Source organism: Haematobia irritans, chromosome 2, assembly GCF_050003625.1.
Source record: "Haematobia irritans isolate KBUSLIRL chromosome 2, ASM5000362v1, whole genome shotgun sequence".
Lineage (NCBI taxonomy): Eukaryota > Metazoa > Arthropoda > Insecta > Diptera > Muscidae > Haematobia > Haematobia irritans.
In genome coordinates, this window is record NC_134398.1 from 23,384,046 (window position 1) to 23,399,566 (window position 15,521).

Sequence of the window (15,521 nt, forward strand, 5' to 3'; positions counted from 1 at the left end):
TATTAAAATTAAATTATTATTGTAAAAACTATTCCAAGGTATTATTTTTCAAAACTATAAAGAGAGCAAATCTGTTATACTTTAAGAGTTTTATTTTTTTTTTAATAATAACAATAAACTTAATAAAAATGGCAAATAATCTAGATGACCTCTGAAAGAAAAACAAATTTACTTAAAAAATATTAAAAAAATTACACCCAAAGAAATTTGTTAGTAGACACAACAAACAAAAAATGGCAAATAATCTAGATGACCTCTAAAAGAAAAAAAAAACAAATTTACTTGCAAAAATATAGAAAAAAAATTACATCCAAAGAAATTTGTTAGTAGACACAACAAACAAAAAATATAAAGAGAGCAAATCTGTTATACTTTGTTATACACACAAAATTTATTTTTTCTGATTCAATCACGAAATTAATTGATCCAATTAATTTTTAATTGAAATGTCTTCAATCACAGAAATGATAGTATCAATTAAAAACTTAATTGAAGGTCAATTAAAAAATTAATTGAAGGTCAATTAAAAAATTAATTGATACTATTAATTTTCGTGATTGATTTTTGTTTCAATTAAAAAATTTGTTGATTCAATTAAAAATTTAATTGAATATTTTCTAAAACTCAAATAAAATTTTAATTGGAAAATTTTTCGTGAAATTGTTTTCTGTGTACTTAATAAAAATTACAAAGTATCTAAATGACGTATTAAAGAAAAAAGAAATACTTACACAAAAATATATAAAAAAAAAAAAAAAATTACACCCAAAGAAATTTATTAGTAGACACAGAAAAAAGTCTGCTAAAAGATCAAAATAACTACACAGAAAAAAATTTCACGAACATTTTTCCAATTAAAATTTTAATTGAGTTTTAAAAAATATTCAATTAAAAATTTAATTGATTCAACAAATTGAAACAAAAATCAATCATAAAAATAATAGTATCAATTAATTTTTTAATTGGATCAATTAACTTTTTAATTGACCTTCAATTAATTTTTTAATTGATACTATCATTTCTGTGATTGAAGACATTTCAATTAAAAATTAATTGGATCAACTAATTTCGTGATTGAATCAGAAAAACTTTTTTGTGTGTACTTAATAAAAATTACAAAGTATCTAAATGACGTCTTAAAGAAAAAAGAAATACTTACACAAAAATATACAAAAAAAATTACACCTAAAGAAATTTATTAGTAGACACAGAAAAAAATTTCACGAAAATTTTTCCAATTAAAATTTTAATTGAGTTTTAAAAAAATATTCAATTAAAAATTTAATTGATTCAACAAATTGAAACAAAAATCAATCACAAAAATTAATAGTATCAATCAATTTTTTAATTGGATCAATTAATTTTTAATTGACCTTCAATTAATTTTTTAATTGATATTATCATTTCTGTGATTGAAGGCATTTCAATTAAAAAATTAATTGGATCACTTAATTTCGTGATTGAACCAGAAAAAAAATTTTTGTGTGTACTGAAAAATAGAAAGCAGTCACTGTTGGCTGCAATGGTAAAAATTGTTACCTAGTTTTTTTTTTCTAAATTTTGGACTATACTAAAACTTGTTTGACTGAAACAAAAAAAAAGTTAGGAGCTAACGTAGCACAATAAATCAATATATTAAGAATAAATCTTGTATTTGTTTAAAAAAATCAGAATTTCCTTTCAAATAAACTCAGAATGCCATTAACAGCAAAAAAAAGAAACATTTTTGGGAGCCTAGTAGAGGGCTGATATAAAAAAGAATCTATTTTTGGTTTTTGCAAATACTTTGGGTAACATTTTAAAACCTAAACATGTATTTATTACATTGAAGTATAGACGATTAATAAATTTGTTTCTTACGCTAACATAGTTTGGAAAATGCCCACATAAAAACTGGCCTTAGTTTGTTTTTTATAACCATTCAAATCAAAAGTAATATAAATATGCCATTCTAAGATAATCATATAATTATAACAGTTTTTTTAAGTAATGTTAATAATTGATATACAGTGAAACCTCTGAAAGGTGGACATCCACGGTCGCCTCAATTTTGTCCACCTTTGAGAGGTGTCCAGGTATGTGAGGTTAATTTTAATGTGTTAATATAGCAAACGTCCCCAGACAGCTGCCTTGTTTGGGAGGTGTCCGGTTTTCAGAGTGTTCAAGTTTGGTAGGTTTCACTGTAATTGTGTCCATTAAGATATTTTAATTTGTATCGTTCCTTCCTTCAAATCATTTGCAAACAAAAGTGCTACAAAATTAAATTCTAAGATCATATAATATAACTATTATATTTATAACAGTTTTCTTAATTCATATATGGTCAATAAACATAATTGATATGGTGACGAAAAAAAGTCTAAATTCTTGTTTCTATAGCACATCTAATTAAAATTGTTATTAAATTAAAATGCAATTATAACAGTTTTTTTGTAAAGTAATAAACTAATTTGCTAATACAATTACTGCCTATTTTTCGAATACATAATTCTATGTAGCCAATTAAAATCTAAAGATATGTCAATATTATAGCTCTCGAAAGATTTATGGCATCATATTCATTCTATACATAACTCTATATATATGTATAACAGATTTCTATGATGTATATACTTGTCTTTCCATAGTTATCATCATATATACCATTGTATAACAGTTTTCAACATATTTAACTGTTTATCAATACAAATTTTTTCCTAAACCACAATATGCCAATTTGATTTCATATAAAAAAAATATATATGGTTTAACCCATTTTAACCCCCAAAGAAATACCTTTGGGATGGGTTTTACAAATTATACCTCTGCTAAAGAACAATCTGTTATACAGATAATATATTCTATTTCAACTAATTGGTATAATTATCAAATGAACCCAAATATTCCAAAGCAGCACGATAACAAAAATGATATTGATCCTGAAATAGAATAGAGAATTTATAAAATTTAGTAAATGAACGAGGAAAAGCCGCAAAAAGATAATCTATCCATACCTCAGTTTGCACCATGGCTGGCCGTTGAGATCGTAATATGCGTACAGTTTGAAATACATCCAATACACCTTCATATTGCATACGCTCTAAGACAATAGACAATGTTATGAAAACTCCTGAACGTCCTACACCAGCACTACAATGCACGGTTATGGGACCATCTTGGCCAAATTGCTCTTTGGTCTTGTGGACTTGGCCAATGAAATCGATAAAACCTTCACCTGATTTGGGAACACCTTGTTCGGGCCAATCAATAAATTGGAATTGTCGAACGGTACGGGAGGAGCCATCACGAGCATCGGTAACCTAATAAAATAGGAGAAAAAGAGTTATTACATAAGATCTCCTACAATTCAAAACTACTCTTATTGTCTCTTAAGCTTACCTTAAATTCTCTTAATTTATATTGCGGCATATTATATTCGGCTATGGGATCAACCACATAATATTGATAACGCACTGAACGCTCATGTGGCCAATATTGATAGCATTTTTCCTAAAAGAAGACCGAAAAATTCGCATGAATGTCAAAATCTTAACCCCCCACCACCAAATTTGCCCTAACTTACCCTGCCCATTTCCTTTAGTTTGGTCAACATAACCACAATTGTGGAATTATGTTCCCACAACATTCTCCAGAAATCTTCAGCGGTATCCTGTAAAGGACCCTGAGCTGCAATATAGGCCGAACGATAACGATATCCTTCGATAAAACTGGCATTGATGTAATCACTGCCCTCAACACCATGAATGGGAGTCAAATAGACCCGAGATGATTCGTATGGCAATATATGGACCAAACGATTTTTATGCTTATTACAGGGTAAATTGGCCGTAACGAATTTCGAAGAGTCCACTTTGACATTGGAGAGTTTCTTAAATTCAATTTCCATACCGGTTATAGTCTCTCCAGGTTCTGTGGTCAAAAGTTTCTGCAAATGAGTGTGTAGATTACGGGCTGGCACTTCTGTATGACCACAGATTATGGCTTCCAATATGGCATCGTGTATAAAGATGTATTGATCCTCAGTCTGGACCATGTAATTACGCTGAGCCCTCAAACAGGTGACATGACCATAGATATCCACAATCTTTTCATGTTTCATGCGTTCCAACATAGAGTCAATGACAATGTAGCAACCAGTACGTCCCACACCAGCCGAGCAGTGAACCACAACCGGTCCCGAATCAGGTGGTGTTAAGGCGCGGCATCTACGCAAGAATTGCAAGAAAGGAGCCGGATGATCGGGTACACCATGGTCAGGCCAGGCGGTAAATTGCAACTGTTTCAGTTCGCGTCTCTCATTGAAGCCCTGGCGGCATAATTGGAAGGTTCGTATACTATAGGTAGCCAATTCCTGTGTCTCGGTTATGGTCACAAACATTTGTCCATAGGTCTCTGTACCCCGGGTGGGCCAATATTGATCACATTTGATACGTGTCCTCTCCTCCAGACGTGTCATCATCACTATCGTTGTGGTCTTCAGTTCCCAACACATACGCCAAAAGTCCGAGATGGTATCTTGCAATGGACCTTGGGTGGCCACATAGGCATTATGCTTACGATATCCATCACAATAGTTGGCATTAATGTAATCAGAACCCACCACTCCATCCATCAGAGGAAGTATAACCCGCGAATGATCATAGGCTGTGACATTGGCATAACGATTTTTCGGTTTGTTATATTCATAGTTGGAATTATCCCAGGTAAATTGTTGGCCCGGTTCTATGCTTTCGTATTCCTGAGAGAATTTCTGATTGTCGTTCGATTTAAGGCGCTCCACATGATTGGCAAACTCAGAGATGGGTATAGGAGGATGGGAAATCATACCAGGAGTTTGGAAGTTTAAGCGTCTCATATCCACGGGATCACTAGGAGTAGGGCCGGCTCCCAGATCGGCTGCCATAAGAGGTCTGGTGACTGCTGCCTGATCGGGGGTCTTGCAAGGCTGTCTTCTACGCTTGATGACATAGATTATAATAAATGTGGCCGATAGAATCAATGCTGCCAAGACGGGTAAAATAACCCACATCATTCCAGGCTCAGCTTTGTTGCGATTTACCGAAACTTCCGGTTCCGAAGGCCAATTGGGATCAGGTCTATGAGGCCTTTCCCCCGGAGGTGCTTCTCTCATATCTAACGATAGGAATTCCGAGAAAGGACTGGAGGTATACAAATGCTTTTGCGGAGTATCCACCACGGCCCGTACAAAGATACGATAACGTTTCTCACGTTCCAATTTACGATTGGTGAAATTCTGATAATCATCTCCAGAGCCCAAATGAAATGTGAAAGGAATGGATCTCTGAGGAAATTTCGCTGCTATATAAGGGGCATTTGGTCTTTCTGGTTTATTTCTTCCTGGTATTAGATCTTCGGTTAAAAATTGGTCGGGATTCTTGTGTAAGTTGGACTTGTCCTCGGGCACCACAACCAAATAGTAATGTGATATTGGTCCATATTCTTCGGAAGCTTGAGGCAAAATAACCAAAATCTCTTCGCCATTAACGACACCATAGAAATCTGGTTTCACCATGGGTTGAGGGGCAGCCATTTGGGTGGTTACCGTGATTTTTGTGGGCGGTCTATAGGAATAATCACTGGGCATGGCACTAACATTGACATTATAGGTGGTAAAGGGACTCAGTTCATTGATGGTATGACTCTTGGCATAGGCCTTTAGGATAATGTCTCGCTTCTGGACAATTTGTGTTTGAGAGAATCCTTGGGAATCTACAAACACCTTCATGGCATCATAGGAGATTTTATAGCTAACGGGATTCAATCTTATGGGTGGGGACCAGCTAAGAGTCATAGAATGGGTGGTGACATCATGGGCTCTCAAATTCAAGGGAACATCTTCGGGTTTGATTTTCACATTGACTTTCTCACTGAGACGGCCTAGGCCCGATTTAAATCTAGCTGCTATGGCCACCGAATATTGGGCAAACTTTTCCAAATTCACCAGATCAGCAGATTCCGTTAGACCCACTGTCTTGCTTTGCCATTCATCCATATCATCCACAGCTGCCATGGTATAGAAGATCTTATAGCCTAAAAGTTTGCCTCGCGATGGAACAGGTTCCCACCAAATTTCCGCTGTTTGTTCTGAAGTAGCCACCGCTTGCACCGACATAGGAGCCCGACCCATATCACGTTCAGTTTCTATAAGGATTTTCTCACTAAAGGGGCCAGCACCCTGTTTGGTATAGGCACGTATACGGAATATATACTCGGTATTCTCTTCGAGATTTGTAAAGACCACTTTACGTAGAGTCATATTACGTTCCGAACCCAAACCATGATCGATTTTCTTATGGAATTGAACATCATAACGGGTAATGATGCCATTACGATGTTCACGTACCGGAGGTTCCCAGGTCACACACACAACATCGGGTGTTTGGAAGCGTATGGTTATATTTGAAGGAGGTCCACTGGGTACACCCTCAGGTGTTTGGAAGATTTTCACCGTTTCTTGACCAACACCTATGTGATTACTACCAGCTACACGGAATTCATATTCCACACCACGTTCGAGATCTTTAAAGGGTTTCTTAGTTTCTTGGGGACCCATAAGCAATTCCTTCAATGTCTGATCTTTAATACCCCATTTTAGGCGATAGCCTCTTAACTCGCCATATGTCTGGGCAGGTCTTTCCCATTCCAATTCAATGGATACCGTAGGATCTCGTTCCATAATCTTAAGACTAACGGTAGGTCTAACCGGTACACCACCGGGTGTCTTGACAATGACGGCAGGACTGCGATCACCATCACCTTTACGAGTTAAAGCAGCCACTTGGATGGAATATTTGGTGTCAGGTTGTAGATCAGTTACATTATATTCCAAGGCATCAATGACATCGTATTTCAAGGGTTCATTGAGGAATCCCTTACCCTGAGGATGAAAGTAGGAAGGATTGGAAGTTTAGTTTTATATTTGAGGTTAATTGTGCTTTTGATAGTGGCCATTCTTACCTCATCTCGAACTTCCTGAACATGAATGTGATAGCCTCGTATAACGCCATTACGTTCTTTTTCCAATGGTGGTTTCCAATTGACATGTATGGATGTGGAATTTAACGGAGTAGCCTTAACTTCTTGAGGATCTCCAGGCACTAAGGGGAATGGGAAACACAATACCATATTAGTTTATGCATTCTAATTGAAATAAAATATTTTATTAATCATCCTATACATATATATATAGTATATAACCAATATAACTTATATCTAAACAATACTTAGATGGATATACTTAAGAATCATGGATATATTTAAATAAACTTAAATCTAGAGAAGGTTTTCAATATGCTATACTAAAGGCGAGTTATTATAAAAAAGAATTTATAATTTATGTATCCTATTAATATCTATAGACTTAAAAAAAACTTATTCTATTGAAGATGATATTTTGATAACTAAAAAAAAAATAAAATAAAAATTAGTTTCACATTTCATTTGGTTTTTTTGAAACGAGAAAAAAATGTATAATTTTAAAACTTAGTTTTTCAATTGAAAAAAATTTGTTTTTTTGCTAATATAATCTTTTAAGCATTCAAAAATTGTTATGCTTATATAGGTTATAAAATTATAGAATTTCAAAAATCTGTTTATGCAAAAAAAGTGATCCTTTTAAAATATATATTTTTGCTATATATAAAAAAAACAATGTAAAGATTTAATGGGAGTAGATAAAAAGAGAAGATATTTCTTGATAGTATGTTTATATATATATATATATTTTTTCAAAAATATTTTATATTTTTTTATTGTTGAGGTAATTACACCTACTTAAAAATATTGGGATTGTCTTACAAACAAATCACTAGTAGGAGAAATAATAAAAACAGAAACAAAAAATATTTGTAATAATAGTATTTTAGTGTAAATGTAATCCAGCAAGAATTATGTTCATTTTAATTTTAGAATTTCACTGTGAAGCAATGTTCAACTTTTTGGCTCAAAAAAAAAAAAAATCACGTACACCAACCGAAAAGTAATTTCTGGATTTGGTTAGATTGGTTGCCGTTCGTTTTTATAGTTTTGTCGCTAAATTCGATTTGGAGCACTGTGTTGTTTTTTTGCAGGCTCCAGCATAGTTGTAGCTCTTGAATTGGCTAATAAAAATGATGAATATATAAAGTTGGAAAAATTTCATCTTCATGCTCAAAACCCCAAAAATGTCGAAAAAATTACCACTTTTTTCACAGGGGTTTTCCGTTTTTCGGCTACAGCTCTTGAATTATTAAACACTTTACCAAATCGAATTTGGTGACAGAACTATAGAGGCTCATAAAAAACGAACGTCAACCAATCTAGAAAAATCCAGATATTCCTTTCCTCCGCTCATCTAGTATTTTCGGTTGGGATAAATGATTTTTGTTTGGAATTTTTATGGTTGCACTAGGTTAGGTTAGGTCAGGTTTAAGTGGCACGTGGCCCGATTAAGATACAGGCTCACTTAGACTGTTCAGTCCATTGTGATAACACATTAACTAAAAGTACCTATTACATATGGACACTTTAGTTTTTCAACAGAAGAAAATAATCGAGAAGGTTCAGCGGTTCTCGATTATTTTCTTCTGTTGAACCAACCAGATTTTTCCAAAAACATTAGCAGACTGCTTAAGTTAATGTTTTCCAGGTCCGCCAGTAATCTGAAGCTATATGCCCCTAAAATTTGCTTACGCCTTACACAAAATGCAGGACACTCACACAAGAGGTGTTTTATTGATTCCTTTTCCTCCGCATCATGACAGCTCATACAATAGTCATTATACTTCGCGCCAATAGTTTTTGCAAAATTGCCTATAAGGCAGCGACCCGTTATAGCAGATATCAAGAGTGATATATGTTGCCCTATGTTTTCCAGATTTTGGAGAAATTAATTTTTTTTTATATATATTGAACCAGCTGAGCCTATTCTAGTACACAGAAAAAAATATTTTTTACCATCAATCACGAAATTAATTGATCCAATTAATTTTTAATTGAAATGTCGTCAATCACTGAAATTATAGTCATCAATCACCAAATTCAGTTAAAAAATTAATTGTTCCAATTGAAAAATTATTTGATACAAGTAATTTTTGTGATTGATTTTTTTTTCAATTAAAAACTGTATTGAACCAATTAAATTTTTTAATAAAATAATTTAAAAAAATCAATTAAAATTTTAATTACAAAATATTTGGTGATAATTTTTTTCTGTGTAGTACAAACTACCGTGTCAATCACAGAAATAATAGTCATCAATCACCAAATTCAGTTAAAAAATTAATTGTTCCAATTAAAAAATTATTTGATACGAGTAATTTTTGTGATTGATTTTTATTTCAATTAAAAATTGTGTTAAACCAATAAAATTTTTAATTGAATAATTTTTAAAAATCAATTAAAATTTTAATTACAAAATGTTTGGTGATAATTTTTTTCTGTGTAATACAAACTACCGTGTTTTGAAACTGTTTTTGATTTACATAAAAATCCATATCCATAGAAAAAAATATTTTTTGGCTTCAATCACGAAATTAATTGATGAATGAATTTTGTCGCCGGTGTCAATTAAAAAATTAATTGATCCAATTAAAAAAATTAAATATTTATATAATATAAAATATTAATTGATCCAAATTAAAAAAATAAGTGATCCACTTAAAATATTAATTGGTACCATTAGAATATTAATTGATCCAATTAAAAGTTTAATTAAATCAATTCAATTATCAATCAATTATTTATCAATTATTTGGATCAATTAATCTAAAGTAATTTTTGTGATTAAAGTTTTTTTTTGTTTTTTTGATTAAAAAAAATTGGTAAATCATTTGATTTTTAAATTGATTTTTCAAATTCAATTAAAATTTTTATCCGAAAAATATTGTTAATATTTGTTTCTGTGTACATTTGAACTGCTCAATTTACAAATTTTTTTTTTTTTGTTTTTGTTTACTAAAGATACTCCATTACTCAAGATGGATTTCGTACAAATACTCATGAAATAAAAAACCGATTAACCGATTTTCTAAAACCGGTTTTTGGCGTTTACCAAAAAATGCAAAACTATCGTTCACTATCAATCTTCGGGGTTTACAAGCGAAATCGGTTACCCGGTACTAGAGGTGTGCGCGTGACACGAAACTGTCGTGACACGCGTGAATCACGTGACTTGTGAATAAAATCTGAAGAAACTTTCGTGAATGTGGGTGAATGAGACTAAAAATAATATGTCGTGCGTGAGAAATAAAATCGGTTCGTGAATGTGCGTGAATAAAATTTCTGCAAAATCACGCTCACGAAAAAATCAAGATTTAATTCTTTCTGATGTAATAACTGAATTCTATTTAGCTGTCGAACTATATCCTATTTATTAATTTTGTTACCTTTCCTCTTTCCCGGTTGGGTGTCTGAGTCTCGTGAATTTGTCGCAAGTCACGTTAATTGTCGTGAATCGTGCGTAAGCGTGAGTGGTTATCAAACATATCGTGCATGAGCGTGCGTGAACAAACATTTTGCTTCGTGAATGTGCGTGCGTGGGAATGAAATTTCACTCACGCGCACACCTCTACCCGGTACACAGTAAACCCAAATTTATTGTCAGAAAATTGCACTTCTACCAATAGGACACAAAATGGGGTTAGAAAAATTGGATTCCATTCTGACCACATCCTACGAGGAGAATTTCTATTAATTAAAATGATTTCAAAAATGAGGAAATATTTTGAGACAATCAATTAAAAAAAGTTATTGTAAAAAAAAACAAAAATTAGGAATTTAACGGTATTAAGATCCCAGCAAAAAAAGAGCTTCCAAAAAAGTAGTTTGGATCCCCAATATCTGATCAGGAAGTAGTGCAAACTTGGATCATCTCAAATGAATTTTACTTGGGCTTCTCATAGGGTGGAAGAACTCCCTTCTTGCATCCTTTGCATTGCTTTAGAAGTTATGCCCTGGAAGTTAATTTGAATTAATAAATTTAAAAAGCGATTTTTTTTCAACCATATTTTTTATAACACTGTTATTTTCCTATTATCGATTTTTTTTACAAATTGAAAAACTTTTTCTCTTCGACTAGGGGTTGAACCTGGGTTTGATGGCCCTATAACAGAACGCCTTAGTACACTCAGCCACAAACGCCATTGAACATAAAGCGTCGAAAGGTCAATTCTAATTGCTTCTCGAGATGTTCTTTATGAGTATGAACGAAAAAATAAGAAACGCAGGTTCAAATCTCACCAGCGGCAATTTTTTTATTAAATATTTTTCTAAAAAAATATTTTTTGATGTTATGCATCGTTTTTATTTTTTATTTTCGGCATATATTTTCGTAGAACTATATTTTTTTCTATTAAAAATAAAATAAAAAATTCTCGTAATTTGCAAAACCTTCTCGAAACAAATTCCATGGAAACTAAAAAGTCAAACGGCACAGGTTCAAATCCTAGCAGGGATGAAATTTATTTTTTATTATTATTTTTATTATTTTTTTACTTTTTTATTACTTTTCTATTTTTTTTCTTCTAAAATTTAATTGTCATAAATTTCGACTTAAAATGGCCTGATTGCGTACTTTCTAATACTTGTCCACAAGGACTACATCGGAAGTAGAAAAAAAAACGTTGGGGGATCCCAAGATGCGCTTTAGAAGAAATGTTTGTGGACTTGTCCAAAAGGACTGCATCGGAAGTTGAAAAAAATCGATGGAGGATTCTGGGATGGGCTTTAATAGAAATGTTTGTGGAACAACTTCCAATTTTTTTTTGCTGGGATCGAGTTTAGCCGCTAAAATCAAAAATAAATCAAATTTTATTGTAACTAGCTGGGGAATGATCCAAAGCAATAATTGAAAATGTTTATTTTCTTCAAAATGAATTATTATAGAATAGTAACCATGAAAAATGGCAATTTTAGCGCGATAATGTCAACTTAATACCAGCCTTAAAGGTGAAATATTCTACACGGTTTCATTTGAATTGAAAATCGCTTCTTTTGAATTGGTAAAATATTCATTTGAAATTAAAAAGGTTTTATTTGATTTCAAAAACATTTAGTTGATTTGAAAAATGTCTCATTTAGTTTGAAAATATTCATTTCATTTGAAAAAAAAAACTGTATCCAATTACAAAGCCATACGTTGGGCGCCAATAGCTTAAATACATAAAACTAGTCAATTAGCCCAATTAAAATTTTTCGAAATTAAAGGAGTAGTGTAAAGATGAAACGGGCTCATTTATTGTATTTGCTATTTTTTACAATTGATTTTTTTAATAATTTCAATACTTTAAATTGTGAAATTATTTTATTTTGAATCCGTTTAGGTTAGGTTATGTTAGGTTAGGTGGCAACCCGATGTATCAGGCTCACTTAGACTATTCAGTCCATTGTGATACCACATTGGTGAACTTCTCTCTTATCACTGAGTGCTGCCCGATTCGATGTTAAGCTCAATGACAAGGGACCTCCTTTTTATAGCCGAGTCCGAACGGCGTTCCACATTGCAGTGGAAGCACTTAGAGAAGCTTTGAAACCCTCAGAAATGTCACCAGCATTACTGAGGTGGGATAATCCACCGCTGAAAAACTTTTTGGTGTTCGGTCGAAGCAGGAATCGAACCCACGACCTTGTGTATGCATTGCACTACGGTGGCTCAAATGCGGTATATAAACAGATTGCGAAATATTGATCGTTTTATTTGCTATTCATAATTATAGTGATATTGTAACCAGAAAACTCGTTTGGCTGCTACAAGGCCCTGCGTTGGGCGCCAATCGTGTATCAATGAAATATTTAGAATCTCGGGTGAAATATCACAAAATTTGAAAGCTGCCATTTTCAATGGGGTGGGCCCACCTACCCTCAAACATATTCTGCCAAAAATTGGTTGAAGCCGGTAAAAGCTAAAATTAGTATCATATTTTTGACAAAATATCGAAAAGTTGATTTTTCGACTTTTGTATCCCTACTCCCAAGCTCATGCCAGATTTCTGACTATTTCGTCCGTTCTTTAAAATATTTAAGATATTATTCGGCATAACTTTGCCAAAGATTAGGGTTTCACATGTATATACATGATAGTTATGCTCGAATTGAAATATATGACGGCTAAAAAAATTTCTATAATATACAAAGGGGTTAGACCTCCCAGAATTCACGTTCTATTTATTTTAATGAAAACTATAAATATATATATATCGTACACAGAAAATAATATTATAATTTTTGAGCTAACAATAAATTGTTGTTACTAAAAATGTTTAAGTTCAACAAAATTTTTTTTGATATAACAAAATGTTTGTTGATATAACAAAATTGGTTGCTAAAGTGACTAAAATCGTAATTGTATTTACAAATTACGTTGTTAGCTCAAATTTAAGCATATTTTTAATTGTATTGACAATCAAATTAATTGATATTTTTTTGTGTGTACCCTACATTCAAAAGTGCCCATGTAACAGAATATTTTTATTGCAAGATACATTTAATTTTAAGATCTAACTTTAAAGCTTGGATAGCGTGGAAAATTATTCAGGAGAATGTAGGAAGATTTCAAACAAAAATGATTCCTCAATTACCCCACGTTGGGCGCCACTTATTTATTTATATAATATTACATCACATCACTACAATATATATAAAGGGTGATTCTTTTGAGGTTAGGATTTTCATGCATTAGTATTTGACAGATCACGTGGGATTTCAGACATGGTGTCAAAGAGAAAGATGCTCAGTATGCTTTGACATTTCATCATGAATAGACTTACGATCTGCCACAACGTCGAATTTTCAGTGAATGGGCCCTAGAAAAGTTGGCAGAAAATCCGCTTTTTTATCGACAAATTTTGTTCAGCGATGAGGCTCATTTCTGGTTGAATGGCTACGTAAATAAGCAAAATTGCCGCATTTGGAGTGAAGAGCAACCAGAAGCCGTTCTATTTATTTTAATGAAAACTATAAATATATATATATCGTACACAGAAAATAATATTATAATTTTTGAGCTAACAATAAATTGTTGTTACTAAAAATGTTTAAGTTCAACAAAATTTTTTTTGATATAACAAAATGTTTGTTGATATAACAAAATTGGTTGCTAAAGTGACTAAAATCGTAATTGTATTTACAAATTACGTTGTTAGCTCAAATTTAAGCATATTTTTAATTGTATTGACAATCAAATTAATTGATATTTTTTTGTGTGTACCCTACATTCAAAAGTGCCCATGTAACAGAATATTTTTATTGCAAGATACATTTAATTTTAAGATCTAACTTTAAAGCATGGATAGCGTGGAAAATTATTCAGGAGAATGTAGGAAGATTTCAAACAAAAATGATTCCTCAATTACCCCACGTTGGGCGCCACTTATTTATTTATATAATATTACATCACATCACTACAATATATATAAAGGGTGATTCTTTTGAGGTTAGGATTTTCATGCATTAGTATTTGACAGATCACGTGGGATTTCAGACATGGTGTCAAAGAGAAAGATGCTCAGTATGCTTTGACATTTCATCATGAATAGACTTACGATCTGCCACAACGTCGAATTTTCAGTGAATGGGCCCTAGAAAAGTTGGCAGAAAATCCGCTTTTTTATCGACAAATTTTGTTCAGCGATGAGGCTCATTTCTGGTTGAATGGCTACGTAAATAAGCAAAATTGCCGCATTTGGAGTGAAGAGCAACCAGAAGCCGTTCAAGAACTGCCCATGCATCCCGAAAAATGCACTGTTTGGTGTGGTTTGTACGCTGGTGGAATCATTGGACCGTATTTTTTCAAAGATGCTGTTGGACGCAACGTTACGGTGAATGGCGATCGCTATCGTTCGATGCTAACAAACTTTTTGTTGCCAAAAATGGAAGAACTGAACTTGGTTGACATGTGGTTTCAACAAGATGGCGCTACATGCCACACAGCTCGCGATTCTATGGCCATTTTGAGGGAAAACTTCGGAGAACAATTCATCTCAAGAAATGGACCGGTAAGTTGGCCACCAAGATCATGCGATTTGACGCCTTTAGACTATTTTTTGTGGGGCTACGTCAAGTCTAAAGTCTACAGAAATAAGCCAGCAACTATTCCAGCTTTGGAAGACAACATTTCCGAAGAAATTCGGGCTATTCCGGCCGAAATGCTCGAAAAAGTTGCCCAAAATTGGACTTTCCGAATGGACCACCTAAGACGCAGCCGCGGTCAACATTTAAATGAAATTATCTTCAAAAAGTAAATGTCATGGACCAATCTAACGTTTCAAATAAAGAACCGATGAGATTTTGCAAATTTTATGCGTTTTTTTTTTTAAAAAAGTTATCAAGCTCTTAGCAAATCACCCTTTATATATATATATATATATATATATATATATATATATATATATATATATATATATATATATATATATATATATATATATATATATATATATATATATATATATATATATATATATATATATATATATATATATATATATATATATATATATATATATATATATAACCATTGGATTTGT

The 15,521-nt window shown here is 32.5% G+C and overlaps 1 protein-coding gene across 1 annotated transcript in view; it reads right to left on the minus strand.

Moving 5' to 3' along the window:
• Positions 1–1,852: 1,852 nt before the first annotated feature.
• The window catches only part of Lar (tyrosine-protein phosphatase Lar), a gene marked incomplete in the record, with an annotated part of 1,210,349 nt that continues 1,196,680 nt past the window's right edge, over positions 1,853–15,521 (minus strand). Inside the window, 5 exon segments of the mRNA XM_075293564.1 lie at positions 1,853–2,918; positions 2,994–3,299; positions 3,379–3,489; positions 3,563–6,898; positions 6,979–7,118. Coding sequence (XP_075149679.1) covers positions 2,850–2,918; positions 2,994–3,299; positions 3,379–3,489; positions 3,563–6,898; positions 6,979–7,118 — 3,962 coding nt within the window.